Consider the following 25959-nt stretch of genomic DNA (forward strand, 5'->3'; position numbering starts at 1 on the left):
CCAGGATATGAGAGAGGGAGAAATGTTGGACATGGCTATAGGGGTGAGAGAGATGCACCCTGGATCCCACTCCCTTTGCTGCAAGGGAATGAGAGGGAAACGGTGGACAGTGAGAGAGGAAGAGACATGCTGCACATGAGGGTGGAAGAGAGAAAAAGAAATGCTGTGCAGGAGTGGGAAAGGGAAAAAGAGGGAGGTGGATCCAGGAGGAGAGAGTGATGATGCTGTACAGTGGGAGAGCGGGGAGGGAGAAATGCTGGGCCATGGTAGGAGGAACCAATGGACAGCAACTACTTGAAGAAGAGTTTGCAGAAGACAGGAAAGCAGAAAAAAGAGAAACTGGAACTAACTTGATGGAAAAATAAATCTCCAGACAATAGAGGTAAAAAAAGGAATTTATTGACTGAAATACGTTAGTTTTGGGCAATGTCTATAGCATATGTCTTTGTATTGTGTTCAACAGAAAAGGAAATGCATTTCTGTTTTTATTTCTCCAGAGTTGAAGTATTTGCTGTAGCCAGTGGGGATCACCAAGCAAAGCCAGCTGTGGACCTCCTCCAAAGATGGCTGAAATTCCCTTCTACCAAGCGCAGCAGTTGCTGGCAGCATCCTTGAGCCATTGTGATGCCAGCATCTGTGGCTTAGGGATGTTGCTGCTGCCTGCCAAGCTTGGTAAAAGGGTTTTTTGGGCACCTTCCAAGGAAGTCTTCCACTAACGTACCTTGAGGGTCCTCATCAGCTAAAGTATTTAAATTTTATACTTACATTAGAGCTCTGGCAGAGATCCATCTACAAAGTACGTATTCTTCTCATTTAATATTTTGAAATTAATGTGTCTTTGCTTATTTATAACTGGGTCTCTACCAGAGCCTCTAATTCAGTAAAATAATTAAATGAATAACTACTTATGAAGTAGATGAGGACAGGCGAGGATGGAAGAGAATACTTGCGGGGACGGATTTGATTCTAGTGGGGATGGGTCTGATTTCTGACCCCACACAACTCTCTAACCTAGAGGTAAATGCTGAGGAAAAGAGCTGGATTTCATTTCCAGATCTATCTTCTTTCTGAGTCAGCTCCTTTGCTCTCCTGCAGAGGAGGAGGGGAGGAGGGCAAAGGAGTCCCAAGTGTCATTTAATACCAAAAATGCCTAAAGACTGGATTTATGGTAGCTGCAGAGAGCCCAAGGTTTGGTGATGGGTTTATAAAAAAAGGGAAAAATACCCCAATTAATTGTGAATGGAGGCTCTTGGTATCGCAGCTCAACACAGGCTGGTTGTAGCTGAGCCAGAAACCAAAAGAAACAGGAAAGCACTGGACCAAAAACCCTCTTTGACAAGAACAAAAAAAAAACCTTTAGGGTCAGAATAGGATGAATTGCTAAACTGCTCTGCACCTTTACCACATCCTCAAACTCTCTAAATACTAACTCCTCTTCACATGCCTTGCATTATCCCACAAGGCTTTGGCAAAGAAAGGAGTGAAGAGATCCTAGGTCCTGTAGCCCAAAGCTACTACAAACTGTGCAACCAAATCAATGAACCGAGCACTTGCCCTTCTGCATAGTCAAAGCAGCTCCTAACACAAAGCTGCTAACAGTCATAGGTTTCAGAGAAAGGGGGTTACGGGGAGACCAGCTTCTACCAGGGATATGGCTTGGACTTAGTTTAAATGCCAGCATTTCCAGCGGTAAATCAAATCACAGGCCACTGTGCACCATCCTTCTACAGAGAGCTTCACTGCACTCACTCCAGCGGCCAACCACAGTCATACAACAGATCGAGAAATCAGTCTTCTTGTTTAGCTACTAAGTTTCCAGTGGGCACTTCAGCTTTAGTCTGTAGGTGGGGGGAAGGAGACTAGACTAGTTAGCCCTCCGTCCCTGACCAACAGCCCCAGACAGCTTTCTAGAAATGCTTCAGCTGGCCTGGGAGACCTACAAGGGTGAAGGAAGCTGCTGGATTGCAGTGGCTGTGTGGACAGGTCAGCAATGCTTAAGAACAATCCGTAGCTTTCAATGTAGTTTAGGGGGAGTTTATAGTTCTTAAACAGTCCCTAGTTGCCTGCCCTGGTAGAGAAGCCTTCATCACAAGTCCTCTTCCATGCTGAAGCTGCTGCGCCGGCTACTACTCTTGGAGCGCCCATCAGGTGACAGGGAGCACAGGAGAGGGTCTGCAGCCCCAACTGGTGATAGGGCTTCATCCATCAGGATGTCTGCAATGGCTGAATCGCCAGTCAGCCCCAGCTGGTAGGTCATTTCAGGATCCAGAAAGTCACCCAGGGCCTCCGCGAAGTTCAGCGTGTTCAGGTCCAGGGCAGAGGAGGAGTCACTGACCTGACCAGTATGGGCCAGGGGGCGCAGGAAGGACATATCTGCCCCTTGCATGTTGGGTCCTGTAGAATCCTGCTTCATTAGATCGGCAGCAGGCAGGGATGGAACAGGGATGCCATGGATCTGGGCCTGCATCTCCAGCTCCTGAAGCCCAAAAGACAGACGGACTATAGTTAGCACATAGCAACCTTCTTTTATTCCTACACATGCAAGTACAGCCTGTGATCACAGCGAGTCCTTATTCCCATTCACCCCACCCCATTTACCTGCACACGTAGCAGCAGGCTGCGGTTGGCATGCTCCAGCTTTTTCTGCCTGGTCTCCATCTCCTTGGCCCGCTGATGCTCCTTCTGCAGCTTCCGGATATAGTCTACCGATGCCTTAAGGATTGTGCCTTTGTTCCATCGCATCTCCCTACAAGACAACAGATAATCCATCAGCCAGACCCCAAACACACTACCACAAATTCCACCCTCCTCTCTAATTCCTAGGATGCTTCTTCTGCCGGTGCCTGAGAAAGCAAACAAAAAGTCATTCCATATGTATTGAATCAGAAAAAAAAATCTAAAAATGTTCTTCTTTACTGTTTTTAGGAACTGTGCTCAGAGACATGAAGGCTCACCACCCAATCATTGCATAGTTCAATACAGTGTCAGAAGAATGGTATATATCTCTCTAGTTGATTACGCAAAACCAAACAGGTTATAGCTTTATCATTTTGGGTATGAAACTCTAAAAAGAATAAAACTGAGCTTTAGAGAATCGCTGGTTCCGACTGTTTTTGATACTGCGTCAGGGAACCGAAAAGCCACTGCTGAACCCTTCCAAAAAAGTGGGCAATGAAGTCTCATATATTGTTAGAACTCCGGTGCTAATTGCAAAAATTCGTACCTCCTCATTATCCAGCGGAGGTATGAATTTTTGCAGTTAGCACCAGAGTTCTAACAATATATGAGACTTCATTGCCCACTTTTTTGGAAGGGTTCAGCAGTGGCTTTTCGGTTCCCTGACGCAGTATCAAAAACAGTCGGAACCAGCGATTCTCTAAAGCTAAGTTTTATTCTTTTTAGAGTTTCATACCCAAATTGATAAAGCTATATAACCTGTTTGGTTTTGTGTAATCAACTAGAGAGATATATACCATTCTTCTGACACTGTATTGAACTATGCAATGATTGGGTGGTGAGGCGGTTTTATAGCCTTCATGTCTCTGAACACAGTTCCTAAAAACAGTAAAGAAGAACATTTTTAGATTTTTTTTCTGATTCAATACATTTGGAGTGACTTTTTGTTTGTTTATGTTCTCTTTTGTCACTCAACAGCTTAGTACTGTGTGAGTTATATTGCCTCTCTTTTTGATTTTTTGGTGCCTGAGAAAGCAGCAAAGCAAATCTCCCATTCTCTTCTTGCACCCATTCCAGTCCCCTGCATGATATCTTCCATGAAATTTCTTTGTTATATCTATGTCTCTTTAGCAATTCTAATATTGTGTAAGCCGCAATGATTCCTAGCTGACATTTGCGGGATACAGGAGTTGATATGGTATGGTATGGGTCTCACACCCAATCAGACATACACAGAGATACTGCTACAGCTGCTGCTGACCTCCACTAAATATATTGCAAGAACACGATGAATGATGATGACCTGAGGGAAGTAGTGACACTGAAGTCTAATGTGACATAAAACTACTTTAATAAGGTATCTGAAAGTATATCACATTCAACAGTTCAAGTTGACAAAAACAATGACCTGACACAGCCATGTTTCAGCAAAATATGCCGTCAGAGGTCCAGAATCCATATAAATGCTGGTTTTATAAATACATACTTCATCTTTTGGGAACAGCATTATAAATTGGTTTTACGCTTGTATATCTCTGCTAAAAGGGCTCACCTTTCGGGGTTCAGAGCATCTGCTACTTGTCCCCGCTGTGATGCTCCTGACGCTGGTTTGGGACACATGTTCTGGACCTGTCCCGTCATCCAGTCCTTTTGGGATGCTATTTTTCATTTTGTTGAAAGTATTTGGAATGTTGTTATTCAACGTTCCCCCTTGTTTCTTTTTGGTGTTCCCCTTCATTTTTCCCCTCGAAGTCCGGGGACTGCTGCATTTCTCCGGTGGACTGTAGTGATAGCCCTCAAGTGTATTTTGCTGAAGTGGCTGGAGGTGGAGGGTCCTGACTACTTGCTCTGGCGTTGTCACCTGATCACCCTTTTGATGTGGGAACATCGAGATGTACAGGATTTTTCTTCACTACTTGGACGTACTTTCCAACGTACCTGGGAGCCTTTTTGGAACACTATGACTCCGGTGGCACGTAGCCGCCTTCTGAACTGTTGATCTGTTGCTTTGGACTACTCTCTACACCTGTTGTTTGTTTTGCATATATTGGTTTTATTTTCCTGATTGGATATTCTGGGCTGGGCTTGAAGGAGGACTGGGGAAAGGGGTGGGTTAGAGGGGGGGGTTGGGGGAATTGTAGGTTGTGTTTTATCCTGTGCTCACCATGTTGTTTGGAGGTTTCTTGTTATTTGTCTTTGGTCAGTTTTCTTTCCCTTTATCCCTGTTGGGGCTTACAGGGGGACTGTGGGGTTGTATAATGTTGTGTTTCATACTGTCAAAAAGCGAGCTTGCTTTCTGAATTTCCCTGTGCCTCTGTACTTCTTTCTGTTGAGCTCAATAAAATATATTTGACAATAAATACATACTTCCACTTAGGCAAATAAACCAATATAACTTAATAGTGAATCTTTTTATACATGTATGAATTACATCACTTTCACAATATGTATTAGTTATATCTTTTCTTGCTAATTACAGCGGACTTCAGTGGCCATATTCTGTGCTATTTTCATACCGCACAATATCATCAGCCTATATTTTCATCTGTCCATTTTCAATTTCATCAGTCCTTTTAGATTTTAACTTCTTCAGTAAGTATATAGTAATTCATCTAAGATTGAAGCATTAAACTATATATCGGGCTTTAATCTTAGATGAATTACTATATACTTACTGAAGAAGTTAAAATCTAAAAGGATTGATGAAATTGAAAATGGACAGATGAAAATATAGACTGATGATATTCTGTGCGGTATGAAAATAGCACAGAATACGGCCACTGAAGTCCGCTGTAATTAGCAAGAGAAGATATAAATTAGAGAATGACACGGGGACAAATTTTTCCCTGTCCCTGCAGGAACTCATTTTCCTGTCCCCGCAAGTTCTTTTCCTGTCCTTGCCCCATTCCTGCAAGCTCTGTCCTCATCTGCACAAGCCTCAAACACTTTAAAAATCATAAGTGTCTGAGGCTTGTGTGGTTAAGGCAGAGTTTACTGGAATGGGGCAGGGACAGTGACAAAACTCACGGGGACGGGGCGGGGAAATTGAGTTCCTGTAGGGATGGGGACAAATTTGTCCCTGTGTCATTCTCTAATATAAATAATTCATATAGTGAATGTGATGTGCTGAATCACCGTATTGCCCAATAACAGACCCAACAGCTATGGCATATGTCTCAGCTCCATGCAGTGAATGCAACTGTTAACACTTTTATTACCTCTGATGCATAAAGCCAAGACATATACCTCAGCTGTTGGACTGTTATCGGGCAGTTCAGTGACATTGTATATATAAATACTGCATCTACATGGGCTCTGGACCCCTGATGCAGGCATATTTTGCTGACATGCAGCTGTGTTGGGTCACTGTCCCCTTGAGCTTCTAGATGTGATATATCTTCCGATACTTCAATAAAGTACTTTTACACTAGGCTGGACTCCAGATTCACTACTTCCCCTCTTGGGTCATCAGCACTCACTCTTTGGCCTATGAGTCTGATCCTTTATTCCTTTACTGACTCCACTAGGTGTTACCATTACAGCAGTATTGAAAATGCACCATTCATTCCACTTTTTGAGCTGTAAAAAAGTCTGTAAGACTAGTTAGTGTTCCCCACATTCAAGGTTCAGTATTACTACAGAGCATCACTAAATCCATTTGATATGGATGGTGAGAGCAGTTTCCCCTGCCCTGAGGACAGCTGTTGGTCCTAACAGTGACCCTCACTTATGCTGTCCTCTGCAATCCTCAGGACTGGGAATGTGGTAACTTGTTTAGCCAAGGATGGAACAGTTCAGGCAGGGAGGCAAGCCCCACTCAGAAGGAGGGGAGGTCTTAGCCACATCCTTAGCTCACTTTCTGTCCTTGCATTTCACTTACGGGTCACTAGACTTGGGAATAAGGGTGCCCAATTCCTTAATGCGATCATTGATGTTAAACCGCCGACGCCTCTCAACTGCAGGAGAAAAGGATAAAAAAGAAAGAATGGATGAATGAAGCGCCTAAAAGGTATGCAGGTAGAGAACTAAAGCCCTCTCATCCAGGGTCGCAACTCCTCTGCTCTCCCTTTACAGAGTACAGCAGCATTGCCGGGATGAAGTGGTGGGGAAGGAAGGGGCGTGAGAAAGAGATGACAATGTGACAGAGTCAAGGACCCCAGGGCAACTTACTCAGGTTGTGATTGTCTTTCTTCTGTCGCTCTTTCATCAGGACCTTTGCATCATGTTCTGTAAGAGATAAAGATGAGAAGGGTAAGAGAAAGCCTGGAGTAGGAGGGACACATCAGATTTCCAGAGGTAGTGAGGCCAGCAAGTACACCCTTCACACAATGAACACCCCCTTCTCCCACCTTTCTCAGGGAATATTTAACAAGATAAAACTAGATCAGATGGATCCTCAGACTGGTAGCTACCCAATGAATAACCAGTTCCTTCCATTTTATCCCCTCTTGTAAAAGTTTAGAAAGACTGGAAAAACTAAAGACACCCTTAAACACTGTGACAATGAGCTGCAAAGTAGATGGGATTCTTCCAACATGAAGCAATGACTGGAACCCAGATGCTTTAAACTCACTGTGCCTGAAACAATCGATGCGGAACTGGTTTAGCATCAAAGTAATTTAATCACTGATGCACACAATGGTTCACCGCGGGCTTTTCCGTGGGTTCGTTGCAGCCTCCGTTATGCTATGCAAATGTAGCATAACAAAGTTATTAGTATTAAAATGAGGTCATTAGTATTAAAACAAGCACTCTGATCGAAGCCCTAACATCACTAGTGTTGACAGGCCTCAAGGTACTGGCAAGTGTGTTACCAACAGGTCTGCCAAGAAATTGAAATAACATTTATCATCATATGGGAGGAGGGCTATATACACACGTATTAAAGGCATGTTTTATGCATGCCCCTCTTGCCTCAGCCAACCATATCCCTGGGTCTCCCTCCCCCCAACCGCCATGAAGATTGGCAGGAGGGATGACTACTCCTTCCTGCCTCGGCAACTCAAACCTCTCATATCCCCGACCACCCTAACCCAATATGAAGGTCATTGGCAGGAAGGATGTCCACTTCCTCCTGGTTCATCCAATAGGACCCCTCCCTCCCCCTGGCACCTTATTCAGAAAACAGCAGGAGAGATGCCCATCTTCAAAATGGCGGCCTTCCGTGAAGGGGTCTAAGGCCCTGATTGGCCCAGGTGCCTAAGGCCCCTCCCATAGGGGCCCTCCCATCTGTGCCCATATTAAAAAGAATAAAGAAAAATAGAAAGTCTTTTTGCCCTGAATAGCTGATCAGCAGGAGACTGCTTTGAGCTTTCTCTACCATTCACTTGTTCAGGCTTCCCCTGCCGGCTCTGCACATGTGTGTCAGTCACTTTTCTAACAACTGATCAGATGGACCTCCGCCAAACTCATTTGTATGTGAAATTGTTTTAATATCGATCACCATTTTCAAATTGGACAATTTATTGGCACCACAGTGCCCCACAGGATTTTAACAGCGATTTTAGAGCATCCGGCCTGAGATCCTTAGGCCACAGATCTTAAGGATGAGAAGAACAGAGGAGTAAGGAACCTGCTGGCACAAGATAATACAGGGATGTGAACAGCAAGACTCCTCTGATTAGAGTCAGTGAAACAAGATTATAGTATGGGGGGGGGCATGTGCAGAAGTCCATATTGTCCTATAATGGCAGAAGGAATAAGTCCACATGCTCAAAAATAAGTTAAATGCCTCTCCATAATCAAGAAGTATGTCCCACCATAATGTATATTGGACGTCAGCATAGCCCCTTCGGGATCCCTAACGTTTCAGAGGTTTTTCAGAAGTACTGCCTGCATATGGAAAGGGAGAGCAAAGAGTAAAAAACACAGAGGACTTCAATAGGTGGCTCAAAGACTGGTGTCAAGAAGGCTTTAGGTACATAGGTTGATGGGAAAATACATGGAAAGACAAGAGACTATATTGTAATGATGGGTTACATCTTACTATAGCAGGAAATAGAATCCTTGTTGAGAATTTAGACAACATGTTTCTAGACATTTAAACTAGAAGGTGGGGGGTGGTGTATGTATGAAATACAATTATGGAGGCTACCCCCAGCAAAAAAAACAAGATGCAATGGTAGTAAAGATAGCAACGCAAACAATATTAGCAACTTACTTCTAAGCAATGTAACAGGAAGTGAAACTAGTATTCAAAAAAACCCACGTGGATTTAGCATAACAGGAAAGTGAACTGAAGAATTCCCATCCTGGGGACAGAGCCTCAGAATATAGAGCTAATTCACCAACTGCGAGTTGTTCTGTGAACAAACTTGTTCACTTGCTCTTGTTCATGTCACTGGCTCTAGGGTCCCCCTACCACCTAATATACTATTCAAAATTATTTATTTTTTTATTAATGATAAAAACTTTGATTTAATTTTTCACTTTTCCTTATTTTTTTAAAAAGCTGTTTTTGCGTAACTTCATATTTCAAAATCATTAAAGTGGTGCGTTTCACTCAATTCACAAAACTGTATGCACAGAATCAAAACCGCTATCAAAACCTTATATTTTCAATTTCATTCATGTGACAGTGAAAACTGTACTTATCTTTTTGTTGTCTCTGCGGTTATTTTCTTATTGTGTTAAAAAGCACTGTTGCTGCTGTCTTAATTCATTTCCGACACAGCCTGCGTTTCGCGGGACTAAGTATACTCCCGCTGCGTCAGGGATTCAAAAGCAACGGAATATTGTATTGCAGCGTACCAACTCTAAAACACCAGCAATACAATATTCAATTGTTTTTGAATCCCTGACACAGCGGGAGTATACTTCGTTGAGATTGAGGGTAGTAGATTCAAGAGTAATGTTAGGAAATTATTCTTTATGGAGACGGTGGTTGATGGATGGAATGCGCTCCTGAGGGAGGTGGTGGAGAAGAAAACGGTGACAGAGTTCTAACAAGTGTGGGATGAACACAGAGGATCTCTAATAGAAAATAATGGGTATATACTGAAGGAACTAAGGCCTGTACTGGGAATATTTGCACAGTCTGTGTCCCGTATATGGACATTCAGTTGAGGATGGGCTGGGGAGGGCTTCGATGGTTTAGATGGGCTGGAGTGAGCTTTGACGGAGACCCCAGCAGATAAAACCTAAGCACACTACCGGGCAGAGTTCTGGGTTTCTGGCCCAGAAATATCTAAGAAAAAGGAACATTTAAATTAAATGATTACCATATTTTTCGCTCCATAAGATGCACTTTTTCCACCCCCAATAATGGGGGTGGAAATAAGGGTGCATCTTAAGGAGCGAATGTATAAAAACCCCAAACAAAACCCGTACCTCTTTTTGGCGTCCCGGCGATCCAGCGCGCTTTACATGCTCCTGCCTCGGTTCCCCTGCTCTTCCAGCAGCGGCAACGGCACAGCAGTGCACGAGGCAGGCACGTGCTTTTTGAGGGACGAGAACTGGCAGGCAGCTATTCGGAGTGTAGGGAGGGTCCAAGCAGGCACGCAAAAAGCGCGTGCCTGCCTCATGCACCGCTGTGCCGCTGCCGGAAGAGAGCAGGGGAACCAAGGCAGGAGCATGGAAAGCGCGCTGGACCGCCAGGATGCCCAAAAAAGTTACCAGGGGGGGTACCTGCCTTCCTGCCTTTGGGCTGGGTTGGCTGTGGGCTGGCTGGCTTGGCACTGGCTGGCTGGCTTGGGGTTGGCTGGAGGATGGATGGCTGGCTTGGGGGTGGGTTGGCTGGCTGCCTTGAGACTGGTTAGCTGGTTTGAGGTTGGCTGGGGGCTGGCTGGCTTGGGGGTGGGTTGGCTGGTTGGCTTAGCTCTGGCCAGGGGCTGGCTGACTGACTGGCTGCCACTAGACATACCTACTATTTGACGTGCCCACCACTAGACATGCCCTGTACCCTGTCCCAGCCTACTATTAGACCACCAGAGGAAGGACAGGGTACAGGGCACACCATTTGATTCAGAATTTTTTTTCTTGGATTTTTTTCTCCTCTACAGGTGGGTGCATCTTATGTTCAGGTGCGTCTTATGGAGCAAAAAATACGGTAATTTATATAACGTATATGGTTGGGCAGACTGGATGGACCATTTGGGTCTTTATCTGCCTTCATTTACTATGTTACTATGTAAAAGACAGTCATTTCTTTGCAGAGAAACCAAGCACAAATCAGACAGAATGGACTTCCTTCCTTCTGCCATTGCAGGGCAGCATAGGTCTATTACGTGGCTAAGACTGACTCTTCTGAAAGTTAAGAGTTTCTTTACACTTGTCTGCTAGGTAAGCTTAAGTCTGTTAGAAAACACCATAGACTGAGAAACAGAGGAGTAGCCTAATAGTTAGAGCAGGCTGGACTGAGAACCAGGGAAGCTAGGGTTCAAATCCTGCTGCCTCTGGTGATCTTGGACAAGCCATTTATGTTCAAATGTGTTGTCTCATTGGAAGGTTAACTTGCGTTGAGTTACGACTGAAAAACACATGAACTACTGTAAATCCAGGTTACACTAGTTACTAACCAATTATCAGATCGGTGTAGTGATGCCACAAGATACTGGCACAGCTATTTTACTAGCTTGTTATCATATATGGAAGCTTAAAGATAATGGGGTCAATATTCAGCACCTACACTGACCAGGTCTAGTGTTGAAACATTTTTATTTAAAACAACCAAACTTCCACAATAATCAAAAAGAAAATCAAACTTCAAAACCAATTATAATCCCCAACTTCCCCCCCAAACACCCTCCCTCCCCCCCTACTATCTGTGCTCCCAAATGGTAGAACCATACACCATCAGGCCCAACTTAAAACATCAAAGGCCAGGGATCTTGTTTCTAATAAAGCACAGTTACTTACCGTAACAGGTGTTATCCAGGGACAGCAGGCAGATATTCTTAACGTATGGGTGACGTCACCGACGGAGCCCCGGTACGGACCTTTTTAACTAGAAAGTTCTAGTTGGCCGCACCGCGCATGCGCGAGTGCCTTCCCGCCCGACGGAGGAGTGCGTGGTCTCCAGTTAGGATAAGCCAGCTAAGAAGCCAACCCGGGGAGGTGGGTGGGTCGTAAGAATATCTGCCTGCTGTCCCTGGATAACACCTGTTACGGTAAGTAACTGTGCTTTATCCCAGGACAAGCAGGCAGCATATTCTTAACGTATGGGTGACCTCTAAGCTAACAGAGAGGGAGGAGGGATGGTTGGCCATTAGGAAAATAAATTTTGTAACACAGATTGACCAAAGTGTCCATCCCGTCTGGAGAAGGCATCCAGACAGTAGTGAGTAGTGAATGTGTGAACTGAAGACCAAGTGGCCGCCTTGCAGATTTCCTCAATAGGAGTGGAACGGAGGAAAGCCACAGAAGCAGCCATAGCTCTGACCCTGTGGGCCGTGACAGGTCCTTCCAGTGACAGGCCGGCCCGAGCATAACAGAACGCAATACAGGCAGCAAGCCAATTGGACAGCGTTCGTTTAGATACAGGGTGACCCAGACGATTAGGATCGAAGGTCAGAAAAAGTTGAGGAGAGGAACGGTGAGCCCTGGTACGGTCGAGGTAGTACGCCAGGGCACGCTTACAATCCAGCATGTGAAGAGCCTGTTCCCCAGGATGAGAATGGGGTTTAGGGAAGAAAACAGGCAGCACGATGGACTGGTTGAGGTGAAAGGCTGAAACCACCTTAGGAAGGAATTTAGGATGGGTACGCAGAACCACCTTGTCATGGTGAAAAACAGTGAACGGTGGATCGGCGACCAGTGCATGTAGCTCACTAACCCTCCTGGCAGAGGTGATGGCAATGAGGAAAAGCACCTTCCATGTGAGAAGTTTGAGCGAGGTAGTAGCCAGAGGCTCAAAAGGAGGTTTCATGAGGGCTGACAAAACCACATTGAGGTCCCAGACGACTGGGGGAGGCTGAAGAGGTGGTTTGATATTGAAGAGGCCTCTCATGAACCGGGAAACCAGAGGATGAGCCGTGAGGGGTTTTCCAAGGATAGGCTCATGAAACGCAGTGATGGCACTGAGGTGGACTCTGATTGAGGTCGACTTGAGGCCAGCGTCGGAGAGAGAGAGCAAATAGTCCAGTACAGTTTCCACCGCCAGAGAGGTGGGATTGTGATGATGAAGAAGACACCAAGCGGAGAACCGGGTCCACTTCTGATGGTAACATTGGAGTGTGGAGGGTTTCCTGGAGGCATCCAAAATGCGACGGACTGGCTGAGACAGGTTTTCTGGAGAGGTCAGCCCGAGAGAAACCAAGCTGTCAGGTGGAGCGAAGACAGATTGGGATGTAGTAGAGACTGATGTTGCTGTGTAAGAAGAGTAGGAAACACAGGTAGAGGAATGGGATCCCTGGAACTGAGCTGAAGCAGGAGGGAGAACCAATGTTGTCTGGGCCACCGAGGGGCGATGAGAATCATGGTGGCCCTGTCCTTGCGGAGCTTGAACAGGGTCCGCAACATCAGAGGAAGTGGAGGGAAGGCATAGAGGAACCGATCCGTCCAGTCGAGTAGGAATGCATCCGGGGCCAGACGATGTGGAGAGTAGAGTCTGGAGCAGAACTGGGGCAGCTGATGGTTGTGAGGAGCTGCAAAGAGGTCCACCTGTGGAGTGCCCCATCGAGCAAAGATGGAGTGGAGAGTGGGAGGATCCAGGGTCCACTCGTGAGGTTGAAGGATGCGGCTGAGCTGGTCGGCCAGGGAGTTCTGTTCGCCCTGGATATAGACCGCTTTGAGAAAAAGATTGTGGGCTGTGGCCCAGGTCCAAATTCGGAGGGCCTCCTGACAAAGGAGACGAGATCCGGTGCCGCCTTGCTTGTTGATGTAGTACATGGCGACTTGGTTGTCCGTGCACAGGAGAAGAACCTGAGGATAGAGAAGGTGCTGGAAGGCCTTGAGAGCATAAAACATGGCTCTGAGTTCCAGGAAATTGATGTGATGTTGACGCTCCTGAGGGGTCCAGAGTCCCTGGGTGCGTAGATCCCCTATGTGAGCTCCCCATGCATAGGGGGAGGCATCTGTGGTGATGATCATGGAATGAGGGGGCGGATGAAGAAGGAGGCCCCTGGAAAGATTTGAGGAGTTCAACCACCATTGAAGAGAGTGCTGAAGAGATGATGTCACAGAGATGGGATGAGAAAGAGGATCCCTGGTCTGCGACCATTGGTTGGCGAGGGTCCATTGCGGTATCCTCAAATGGAGTCGCGCCAGAGGAACCACATGGACTGTCGAGGCCATGTGACCCAGAAGAATCATCATCTGGCGAGCAGGGATGGATGGTTGGATGAGCACCTGTCGACAGAGGTGAAGCAGTGTCCGGTGCCGGTCGGCAGGAAGGAACGCTCTCATGGAGTTGGTATCGAGAAGTGCTCCGATGAACTGAAGGCGCTGCGTGGGAAGCAGATGCGACTTGGGATAATTGATCTCGAACCCCAAGAGATGGAGGAAAAAGATGGTGTGGTGAGTGGATTGCAGCACAAGTGGAGCGGTCGTTGCTTTCACCAACCAATCGTCCAAGTAGGGGAACACTTGTAGGTTGTGGGACCTGAGACAGGCCGCTACCACAATCAGGCACTTGGTGAACACCCTGGGCGAAGATGCGAGACCAAAGGGAAGCACTTTGTACTGATAGTGGTGATTGAGTATCTGGAATCGGAGGTAGCGACGTGAAGCCTGATGGATTGGGATGTGAGTGTAGGCCTCCTTGAGGTCCAGGGAACATAGCCAGTCGTGTTGAGACAGAAGAGGATAAAGTGTGGCAAGTGAGAGCATTCTGAACTTTTCCTTGACCAAACACTTGTTGAGGTTCCTGAGGTCGAGGATAGGACGAAGATCTCCTGTTTTCTTGGGTACCAAGAAGTAGCGGGAGTAAAATCCCTGACCTCTTTGGTCTGGTGGAACTTCTTCGATGGCATTGAGAAGGAGGAGGGATTGGACCTCCCTGAGGAGGAGAGGAGTTTGGGAGGAGTGAGAAGCAGACTCTACGGGAGGATGGTCTGGAGGAAGAGTCTGAAACCTTAGTGAGTATCCGTGACGGATGATGTTTAGAACCCACAGGTCTGATGTGATGGCCTCCCAGCGTCGTAGAAAGATGGAGAGGCGGCCCCCGATAGGTTGAGGCAGAGGCAGCGAGGGTTGGAGACTGGCTATGCCCTGGAGAAAGGAGTCAAAAGGGCTGAGGAGGCTTAGTTTGAGGGAGAGGCTTAGCTGTCTGGTGAGATTGCGAGCGAGCCTGAGAGTGTTGTTGCTGTTGTTGGCGAGGCCGACGAGATTGCTGTTGAGGAGGATTCAGCGGCCTAGCAGAAAAGCGACGTTGGTAAGAAGACTGAGGTCTGTATGGTCGTGTCGGCGGAGTCTTCTTTTTAGGCTTAATGAGGGTGTCCCATCTGGTCTCATGAGCCGAAAGTTTTTGTGTGGTGGTATCTAGAGACTCCCCAAAAAGTTCATCACCAAGACAGGGCGCGTTGGCAAGGCGGTCTTGGTGGTTGACATCCAGGTCAGATACTCTCAGCCAGGCAAGGCGTCGCATAGCAATTGCCAGAGCAGAGGCACGGGAGGAGAGCTCGAAGGAGTCATAGATTGAGCGTACCATGAACTTCCTGAGCTGAAGGAGGGTGGAAATTTGTTGTTGAAACAAAGGGACCTTGCGTTCAGGGATGTACTTTTGCAGAGCAGAAAGTTGTTGTACCAGATATTTCATATAAAAAGAAAAATGAAATGAATAATTGTTGGCTCTGCTAGCCAGCATGGCATTCTGGTATAGGCGCTTTCCAAATTTATCCATTGTTTTACCCTCTCTGCCAGGAGGGGTGGAGGCATAGACACTGGAACCATGAGATTTCTTGAGAGTGGATTCTACTAGAAGGCTCTCATGTGGCAACTGGGGTTTATCAAATCCCGGGATGGGGATGACCCTGTATAAACTGTCCAGTTTCTTAGGGGCACCTGGAACAGTAAGGGGGTTCTCCAAGTTTTTATAAAACGTCTCCCGCAGAATATCATGGACGGGGAGTTTGAGAAATTCCTTGGGGGGTTGGTCGAAGTCCAAGGCTTCTAAAAAGGCCTGGGACTTCTTGGAGTCGGACTCGAGTGGGATGGAAAGAGCCCCAGACATCTCCCGAAGGAATTTTGTAAATGAGGACTGCTCGGGCTTGGAGGTGGATTCAGCCATGGAGGGTTCCTCATCAGTGGAAGAGGCATCCTCCTCGGTACCGAGGGGGGATTGCTCCCATAAGTCAGGGTCCCTGATGGCCGGCTCAGCATGGCGGGTTTTAGAAAGGGACTTGCCAGATCTCATGGATACGGTGCCGGGGGATGAAGACCGGTGCCGATCTCTGTCCCGGGAGGAGTGGTGTCGATCCCGGTCCCGAGACGATCGATGTCGATCTTGGGTTCGGGATGGGTCCTCCGCCGTGCAGGTCTGTAATGTAGGCTGTGCCGATAAGACCGGCATCGAAGTATTCATCGGTACCGAGGGGGTGGCCACTGGCGTAGTGGTGCGAGGCTCGGGCCGGACCGGTACCGGAAGGAGCGGTGCCAGCAGGGTTGGGAGCAGTTCCTGAAGCTGGTGCTCGAGTTGCTCCTGTAATTTAGATTGGAGGATGGCCGAGATACGGTCCTCCAATGGGGGCACCGGTACCGTTTTACTTTTCTTCGGTACCATAGGTGCCGCTCTACGCTCCGGTGATGAGGAGGCCGATGAAGAGGCACTCACCGTTATCGGAGCGGAGCGCTTACGGGACTTGCGGGACGTCGGAAGGACCGGTGTCACCGCCGTGGCTGGAGGGCGCTCAAGGGAAGTGGAAGGCTTCTTAGCTGGCTTACCTGGCGCCAGCGACCCCGCAGAAGGATCAGGTGGTGTCGATGTTGACGGTGCCGATTTCGGCGGTGCCGTCGACGTCGGGGTCGGATCCATAGCAGAACCGGTGCCGAAGAGGAGATTCTGCTGAATTTGTCTATTTTTAAGTGTGCGTTTTTGAAGAGTCGCGCAGCGGGTGCAGGTGTCAGCCCGATGTTCCGGACCCAAGCACTGTAGGCACCAGTTGTGTGGGTCCGAAAGGGAAATCGGGCGTGCACACCGCTGGCACTTCTTAAAACCCGGCTGAGGGGGCATGAAGGGGAATACGGCCTCAGCGAAATCAAAGCCGGAGGCTTGTATGATGGCAACAGGCCCCGCTGGGGCCTGTTGAAAAATAAAGGAAAAAATAAAGTTGTTTTTTTTTTTTTTTTTGTAAATTAGACAGAAAGGAAAAACCCGAAGGAAAAAAGCAGAAAAAATCAAAATAACGCGAGCGGGAAGGCAAAAAAGGAGTGTTCAACAGCCGTTGAATACCACATGCGTCTTCTTCGCTCCGCGGAAACGAAGAAACTGGAGACCACGCACTCCTCCGTCGGGCGGGAAGGCACTCGCGCATGCGCGGTGCGGCCAACTAGAACTTTCTAGTTAAAAAGGTCCGTACCGGGGCTCCGTCGGTGACGTCACCCATACGTTAAGAATATGCTGCCTGCTTGTCCTGGGATAATCCCCAGAACCCCAAATACATACAATTGCAAAGCAAAATTAAGCACACTGGACAGCAAAATCGTCCCCGTCCCCCCCCCACATTCCAAAACAAACTATAATATCCCATCCTCCAGCACCAATAGAGGAACACAGTAGAAACATTCCCTCCTTACACTGAACCCATTGCTCCACCATAAAGACCATACCAACCCAGTCTCTATACCTAACTATAGCCTCCCCCCCCCCAACCCCCCCGGGCACAAGCATACACCCCGCAACAAGCACAACTCCTACACACTACCCCGGCCTAATCTGTATTTTCAGTGGCACTTGCCCGGATCATGCTACTGAAAATCTAGAGACCACCTCAGCGCTATCTGGGCAGTGTGGAGATGGAGCAGGGCGATATCCATGTAATTTAAGACCAAAAAAAAAGGGCCGTCTTAAGTTAACTGGGTAGCTATCTGGCTACTATCCTCAATTCGCATCTGCACTCTAGTAACTGTCAGCAGCCATCTAACTCAGGGGTGGGCAGCTCCGGTCCTTGAGGGCCGGAATCCAGTTGGGTTTTCAGGATTTCCCCAATGAATGCGCACTGGAAGCAGTGCATGCACACAGATCTCATGCATATTCATTGGGGAAATCCTGAAAATCTGACTGGATTCCGGCCCTCGAGGACCGGAGCTGCCCACTCCTGATCTAACCTGTACCTTGTAATCACTTTGTTTCCTGCAATACTGTATGCCGTTTTGAACTGAAAAGGTATGATGAGATAAAAATAAAGCTATTATTATTATTAATACCCAGATATTCAAAGTGGTAGCTGCTCAATGTGCGGCAGAGGTTAAGAAAGCAACTAGAATGTTAGGAATTATCAGGAAAGGAATGGAAAACAAAGATGAAAATGTTATAATGCCCTTGTATTGCTCTATGGTACAACTGCATCTCGAATATTGTGTGCCGTTCTGGTCACCATATCTCAAAAAAGATATAGCGGAATTAGAAAAGGTACAGAGAAGGGCGGCAAAAATTATAAACAGTATGGGATGACTTCCCTATGAGGAAAGGCTAAAGCGGCTAGTACTCTTCAGCTTGGAAAAGAGACAGCTCAGGGGTGATATGATAGAGGTCTATAAAATACTGAGTGAAGTAGAAAGGGTGGATGTGAATCGCTTGTTCACTCTTTCCAAAAATACTAAGACTAGGGAGTATGTGATGAAGCTACTAAGTAGTAGATTTAAAACAAACAAGAGAAAATATTTCTTCATATAACATATAATTAAACTCTGGAATTTGTTGCCAGAGAATGTGGTGAAATCAGTTAGCTTAGCGGGGTTTAAAAAAAGGTTTGGATAATTTCCTAAAAGGGAAGTCAATATGCCATTATTGAGATGGCTTGGGAAAATCCACTGCTTATTTCTAGGATAAGAAGCATAAAATCTGTTTTACTACTTGAGATCTAGCTAGGTACCTAGGACCTGGGTTGGCCTCTGTTGGAAACAGGATACCGGGCTTGATGGACCTTCGGTCTGTCCCAGTATGGCAATTCTTATGTATTTATCATTTGTCCTTTTCTTCCTACAAATATTTGCTGTTAATTGGCAAGTTCTTAATAAAGGAAAACCATCTCCTCATGATCTCAGAAAAGGGATCTTGTAAACAGAGCCCCATTCCCCCCCCCCCATGGATGGAAAGTTACTGTCAAGATCTTCCCTCCCCCACCTGTTGTCCCTGCTGCCCACTCATACCTGAGTACTCTTTCTTGATCTTGGGCAGCTCGGCCGGGCAGGAGCTGCTGACGGTGATGGCTGGTGTGCTCACACCCTGGGTGCTGTAGATGTCCAGAATGTTCCCAGAGACCGGTAACTAAGGAAGAGAGACAGAGACTATGGTCAGTTATGCTCTCAGCTCTCTCCCCAAAGACTCTGTGACCTTGGTTTTATCACATTCTCTCTGCTTGCCTTTGCTATAATCCCCTGCTCTCTCACCATCAGTGTAATGCTGCCATATGGCCTACTTTCAAAAAAAATGACAAACTACAGTGAAGAACAAATAACAATCGCTGGCTGATTTTACTGAAAGCCAGCTAGAGTGGAGGAGTAGCCCAACGGTTAGTGCAGTGCACTGAGAACCAGGGAAACCAGATTTGATTCCCACTGCAGCTCCCTGTGACTCTGGGCAAGATACTTAACCCTTCATTGCCCCAGCCCCGGGCACAAAATAAGTATCTCAAATATGTAAACCAGAGAGAATTAGGTTGAAAGATCACAACCTATGGATTTTAACAATTTAACTGATATTTTGGAAAATTATCAAGAAGAAATTGAATATTGTGGTACTATGATTATATCCCTAGTATTCAAACAAGACCTTAATGCTGCATTAAGAATTTTTTTCCAGAAATCTGACTTTGTTTTTGGGTCAGAAAATTTGGATCTTCCCTGACGTGACAAAAACTACTCAAGATCGTAGGAAGCTATTTTTAGCCATGAGGGAAGAAGTAAAAAGTCTGGGAGCTACATTTGTGCTTAATTATCCCTGTAAATGTTTAATCAGATACACTAGGACCAAATATGATTTTTTTTTTTTTTTTTGCTCCTGAGTACCTTCGTAGTTTTCTGTACACTAAGAAAATGCAGTAGGGCAGCCTAAAAGGAAAAATACTGGTTGTGTATTAATACGTTAAGCCATTTCATTATATATTAATGCCTAGAAATATAAGATCTCCTTGTCTTTTTCTTTATTGCTTTTTTTTCCAAGGTGTTGAGGACGTTTTAAGAGTTTAAAGATATGAATAATTATAATACTTAGATTTCTATGATTATCTACTTTAGTTTCCTTCTGATTTGATTCCTTAGTTATTTAATGATAGTCATATTTTCCATATACTCTGTTTTCTGTAACAAGTGGATTTATTTTGAGAGTGCATAAATAAATATTTTTTTTAAAAATGTAAACCAATTTGACTGTACCACAGAAAGGCAATAAATCAATTTCCATCCCCTTTTCTTGTGCAGTACTCCCCTTCTCCGACCTAGTCACTCCTTCAGCCATGGTTGGCAAAACATTCTAGAGAGAACACTATATAAATCATATTTTCTATAGAGAAAAAGCCCTTGGTGGAAAAAAAACCCCCAACAAACATCCTGACAGACAACCATCAGTAAATTTGTATTTTACTACATAACCAAAACATATGTTCCAATGTTCCTTCTGCCTGCTCACATTTAATATATAATGCATTTTATATACCCCACAGTTCCAATTGTTTCTGTGTAAAGTACGCCTGATACATAGACTTACAGTATTTAGTAACATTCTTGTAATTGAGCACTATGTGTCAAAGCTGGAATTCTGTTAGCATTCACTTTCATATCCCATGCTCCAAATGACATATTTAAATCTTTTTCCCATCCCCTGCTATATTGTCCCAACTCTTTTCTTGGCAAGGTCCAGGCAATTGCTTTGTATGTATTTGAGACTGAGACATCCTCTTCACTCCCATATGCTGATCTAATGTGGCCCAGCCGTGTTTCAGCTGATAGTACACATATCGGTTCCCCCATCTGAACCGCACCCATCTTTGTATATCTTCATAGTCTTTCAAAGCCCCATCATCCTTCATCACTTGTTCCAATCTCCATATCCCTTCTTTTACCCAGTTTACAAATGCTACATTCTTACTCCCCTGCATAAATAATATGTGACCCCTCAATGGAATCTGTCACACCCAGATCTCCTCCCAAGATCTTAACTAACCATCTCCACTAGTGCTGCCCGATTTCTTATTCGAATCGATTCACCGATTCACTTTGGGCAAATCGATTAAAAAATATAAAAATTGGCCTCCCGATTCAGTGACTGACTCTCCCCCCATCCCCCTAAAGCAGGAGCGTCAGCGCTGCCTCTTGCTGTGCTTTTGAGGGCAAGGAGGGAGGGCCAATCGGGAAATGCTGCGTTGTATGGCTTTCCCCCCCCCCCCCGGCCTTCCGCTCTTCCATTTACCTAATTTCAGCAGCGAAGCAGCCTGCAGAGAGGATTACCAGTGCTAGCGATTCTTGTAGGCTACCATCAGCCTCCAGAGCTGTTGTTTCCTCTGCTGCGATCCTGCTTCTGACATCAGAGGAGGAGCAGGACCGCAGCAGAGGGAAGACAGCTCCGGAGGCCGATGGCAGCCTGCAAGAATTGCTAGCACTGGCAATCCTCTCTGCAGGCTGCTCCACTGCTGGAATTAGGTAAATGGAAAAGTGGGAAGCCAGGGGGAACATGCAGGCTTTAGAGGGGTGCAGGCCTTCAAAGAGGGGTTCAGACCTTCAAAGGGGGGGGGGCCTGGTGTAGAAGTACACGGAGGGAGGGAGGGAAGGGGAGTTCAAAGTAGAGAATGACACGGTGACAAAATTCATCACCGTTCCCGTCCCCGCGGATAACCGCAAGAAATAATCCCATGTCATTTTCTAGTGTCTATTTCAACCTCGGTCCTTCTACACCAGCATTCTTCAAAGCAAAGCTTGCGGGTCAGTGGTTGTGCCCAATTTTACTTTGATTCTTCCCTCTCTCCTTAAAGAATGACATGAAGATGGTTATCCGCCGGGACGGGAACGGTGATGAATTTTGTCACCGTGTCATTCTCTAGTTCAAAGAGACGTGCACATGCCGGACTGGGGGGGGGAAGAAATAATGGGTCTAAAACAGAGGAGAGGGAGAGAGATGGTGGACAATGGGATTTAGGGAGGGAAAGAACAGAAAGGAAGAAAAGTTGGACACAAAGGATGGTGTAGAGGGGGAATAGAGATACTGGATAGGAGGGTAGTTGGAAAGAGAAAGGGAGACCTGGTGGACCCTGGGGTAGTGGGGAAGGAGGGAGAGATGCTGGATGAAAGGGTAGTTGAGAAAAGGAGAGATGGTGTATCTGGGAATGGTGGGGTCCATCGCTGCAGCTGTGGGAATGGAGATGAAAAAAAGGAAAGATGCCAGACCTCCAGGGGAGAGAAGGGAAACGGAAGGGAAGGACAGAGATGGAAGATGGATGGTTAACACGGAGAAAGAAGAAAGAAGGAGACCCTGGCAAGCGAGTTATCAGAAGACAACCAGAGCCTGGGACCAACATGATTTGAATAATGACCATACAGCAAAAGGTAGAAAAAATAATTTTATTTTATGTTTTGTGATTATAATGTATCAGATTTGAAATGTTTATCCTGCCAGAGCTGGTGTTAGACCGCGAACGTGAGCTAGGATTTAACAAAGAGAGGAAAATCTTTTTTGCTTGTTTATTTTGTTTACACCACAGTGCCAGTGTGGGTAGGAGAGGGCAAAGGGGGTGAAGAGGCTATAAAAGTGGTGACAAGGCTATAAAATAAACCCACCCAATTTTGGGGAAAAAACCGCCCAATTTGGCAGGAAAATTGTATCGAAAAATTGATACAATAGGCTGAATCGAACTCAAAATTTTTTTTCCTGAATTGGGCAGCACTAATCTCCACACCCCCTACAAAGAGCACAATAATATGCTATCTTTAAATCTCTCTGGTAGCTGTGCTCACTTCACATGCATGAAAGAATATAAATGTTTAGGGATATCATAACTGGCATATATTTTTGTGTCTTTAAGATGCAATCACCAACGGGCCAGAGTTAACATGTGTAATTATAATACTGTATGTGTGGTATCTCCAATTCCTCTTGATTCCAGCGTCCCACCATATAAATAAATTGTATTTTGGGGTTTCTCTGTGCCCAACAAAAATGTGCAATCTATTCAATTTACATATACTTTTCATAAGTAATCTAATGGGTATAGTTTGAAATAAATAGCCATTTTGGCAAAATCATCCTCCATATTAGATTTACCCTCCCCAACAGCAAAAGAGGAATAGCTTTCCAGCTCTCCAACAACTACCTGCTCTCCTGCATCATTCGTAGCACATTAAATTGGTATAGTGACGGCACCTGCATAGTAAGCTGTACCCCCAAGTATTTAAAGGATCCCTCTGCCCAACTTAAGAGAAACCAGACCCCTTCCCTTGTTCAAAAGTAGACTGAAATCCCACTTTTTTGAGACAGCTTTCAACTCATAACCCTACTCCCCTCTGCTCACTACCGTAGCCAACAGTTTAACCATCTCCTCTAACTATAATCCCTACTTGGCATCCTGTTTGCCTGTGTTGATCATTTAGATTGTCTCCCTTGTGACTCTGTACAGTGCTGTGTACATCTGGTAGTGCTCTACAAATAATAGTAGTAATCCCTGCCCCCATTTCACCTACAGCTCATCCGAAGAGGGAAGTGCCGCCGATTTATCCTCAATCCTGCATAATCTCCATTTTCCTTTAAAATTTCTATATCTGCAAGAACAATGTAATCTGACTGTAGGAGACTTTTTTTTGCATATAGACAGAAGTGCTATTGTGTTGCCTTTTTGGACGTTGCGAGCCGTTGGTCCGTTTTCCTATGGAAGGGTGAATTCAGGCTTTTGTAGTGGCTTCACAATATCTTGGCTGCATTGAGATCTTCAGCAGCTTTTCTTTTTTGGAGATACACAGGAGGCACTGCAAGATTGCTGGAGTGCCGACCTGGGACTACATAGACACTCTATTGATTTTGTGCAGTTGATTCGTCAGATTCTTGAGATCTCTAATACAAAGGGGTATTGCCAGTGATATTTATTTCTTTCTTGTCTCAGTAACCCCTTGTAGCTCTTTCCTCTTCCTTAAGGTCAGTGTTCTCCCCAGAAATTTTTTCCAGCCAGGTGGCATGAAAAAGTAGCCAGGTGGGGCGGGACGGGGAAATTTGGTGGTGGGGAAAATTAAATGTGTACTATTTTTATTAGTTAATTATTTTCCAATGCTCAATATGACTTCCTTTTTTAAGGTTTGACACTTGTGCCAGAATATTTTTACTAAATTTAAGAAGTATCCAATTCTAGAAGTGAATAATTAGATATTTGCCGTCTTAAAAATGGTATAGAGGTGTAGAAAAGGGAAATGCGTTAATGAAGTCATTAAGTTCAATCTAGCCATTTATTTCTGCATGAATTTAAACAACTAAAAAAAGATAAATATAGCTCATCCAGTCATACAAGTCACAGCTCTACAGCACCTCTAATAATGTTTTGATCACTAGGTTCCTTCCTGAGGTCTCACTGAGGATATGAAATAGATGCAATGCCAACTTCCAGACTTCTTCCACATAATTTATGGAGAGATGTTACTGAGCCTTGAAGGAGACCTGTGTGATTGCACTACAGCAAAATAAAAAAGTAGCAGATAAAGATCAAAGTGAGAGCTAGGGCAAAACAGTTTAGGTAAAGATGCAGGTAATAATTAGCAATGTATTAAAAATATTTTATTTTTATTTGCTTATAATGTCATTTGAAAGCTGCTTGATGTTAATACAACTTTAATTTAATTCTTTATTCGAGGGGGGGGGGGGACAACACCACTTACATCAACAGTAAAGTTAGAATAGGGTCATTAAATCCAGTGGCGTACCTAGTATATATGACAGCCAGTGCGGATCATTTTTTAACAACCCCCTTTATTTTTAGTAATAATCCATGAGTCACACAACAAGGGTGCACCTAGGAAAAGACAGCATCTTAAACACTGCAGTGAGCACTAGAACACCAACACACACATTGTAAAACAAAACAAGCCAGATCCTGCACAGTCAATTGATCCTGTACAGTTGATGCTAACAGAAAACCATGTCCTTTTCATACACACAGAATACAGATACACCCTCGCCCAATATGGAATAATCACAAACTAAAAATTCAAATATGTAGATAAAAGTTAAACTGAACCGCTAAGAAACCAGACTCTGCATACAATGCAACACCACAGAAACAGTGACACATGTCCCCTAATACTGCGCAAAATATAAAGAAATAGATGTAAATTTGGGCAATTTTTTTTTGACTAAACCCCTTTCCTCAGGTCAGGACAGGATACAATAACAACAGTATACTGTACCGTCTTGAAGAAAATCAACACAGTTACAATACTAACTGATTCTACGTAAAGCAACAACAAAATTTTTTTTTTTTTACCTTTTGTTCTTTCTGCTTTAAATCATCTTCTCTTCGCTCTCTTCTTTCTATTCAGCGTTTGTCCTCTCTCCCTTCCATACATCTGTCCTCTCTCTTTGCCCCTTCCACCCAGCCTCAGCAATCTCTCTCTCTCTTTCTACTACCCCTTCCACCCTCTCTCTGCCCCTTGCATCCACTGTCCACCCTCTCTGTCCTTTCCATCCAGTGTCCGCCCTCTCTCTCTCTCTTTTCCATATGGCATCTTCCCTTTTTCTATGTACCTTCAATAAACTGTATATCCTGAGCTCTTTCTCTCCTTTGTACATGATTCATTTCAGCTTCACCCCCCTCTCCATATTTTTTTTGTCTCCACCCCCTCCCCTATGCTCTGGCATCTCTCTCTTCACCTTTCCTTCCCTCCCCCCATGCCCTGGCATCTCTCTCCTATCTTTCCCTCTCCCTCCTTTCTATGGCACCTCCTCTCCTTCCTTTCCCTCTGGCCTGGCATTTTATGTCTCCTTAGTTTCCCTTCCCTCCCTCATGCTCTTCCATCTCCCCCTCCATTATCTGGCATCTCTTCTCCTTCCTTTCTCTCCCTCCTTCCTTCCTTTCATCTTGTCTGGCATCTGTCTCTTCCCCCCCATATGCCCTGACATCTCTCTTTCCCCCTCCATGGTCTGGTAACTCCTTTCCTTTCTCTCCCTCCCATGATCTTGGAATCTCTCTCCTCTCCCTTCCCTGGTCTTCCTTCTCCCTC

The 25959-nt window shown here is 45.5% G+C and overlaps 1 protein-coding gene across 3 annotated transcripts in view; it reads right to left on the minus strand.

Annotated features, from left to right (window-relative positions):
* Window positions 1-379: 379 nt before the first annotated feature.
* Window positions 380-25959, minus strand: part of TFE3 (transcription factor binding to IGHM enhancer 3) — a 101876-nt gene continuing 76296 nt past the window's right edge. For all 3 annotated transcript variants that reach the window (XM_033923001.1, XM_033923004.1, XM_033923002.1), the window contains exons 6-10: window positions 18922-19039; window positions 6847-6903; window positions 6557-6632; window positions 2599-2746; window positions 380-2476 (exon numbers count right to left, since the gene is read on the minus strand). In XM_033923001.1, coding sequence (XP_033778892.1) covers window positions 2087-2476; window positions 2599-2746; window positions 6557-6632; window positions 6847-6903; window positions 18922-19039 — 789 coding nt within the window. In that variant the 3' untranslated portion in view covers window positions 380-2086. The remainder of the gene's footprint in view (window positions 2477-2598; window positions 2747-6556; window positions 6633-6846; window positions 6904-18921; window positions 19040-25959) is intronic.

This window comes from Geotrypetes seraphini, chromosome 1 (genome assembly GCF_902459505.1).
Source record: "Geotrypetes seraphini chromosome 1, aGeoSer1.1, whole genome shotgun sequence".
NCBI classification, from domain to species: domain Eukaryota; kingdom Metazoa; phylum Chordata; class Amphibia; order Gymnophiona; family Dermophiidae; genus Geotrypetes; species Geotrypetes seraphini.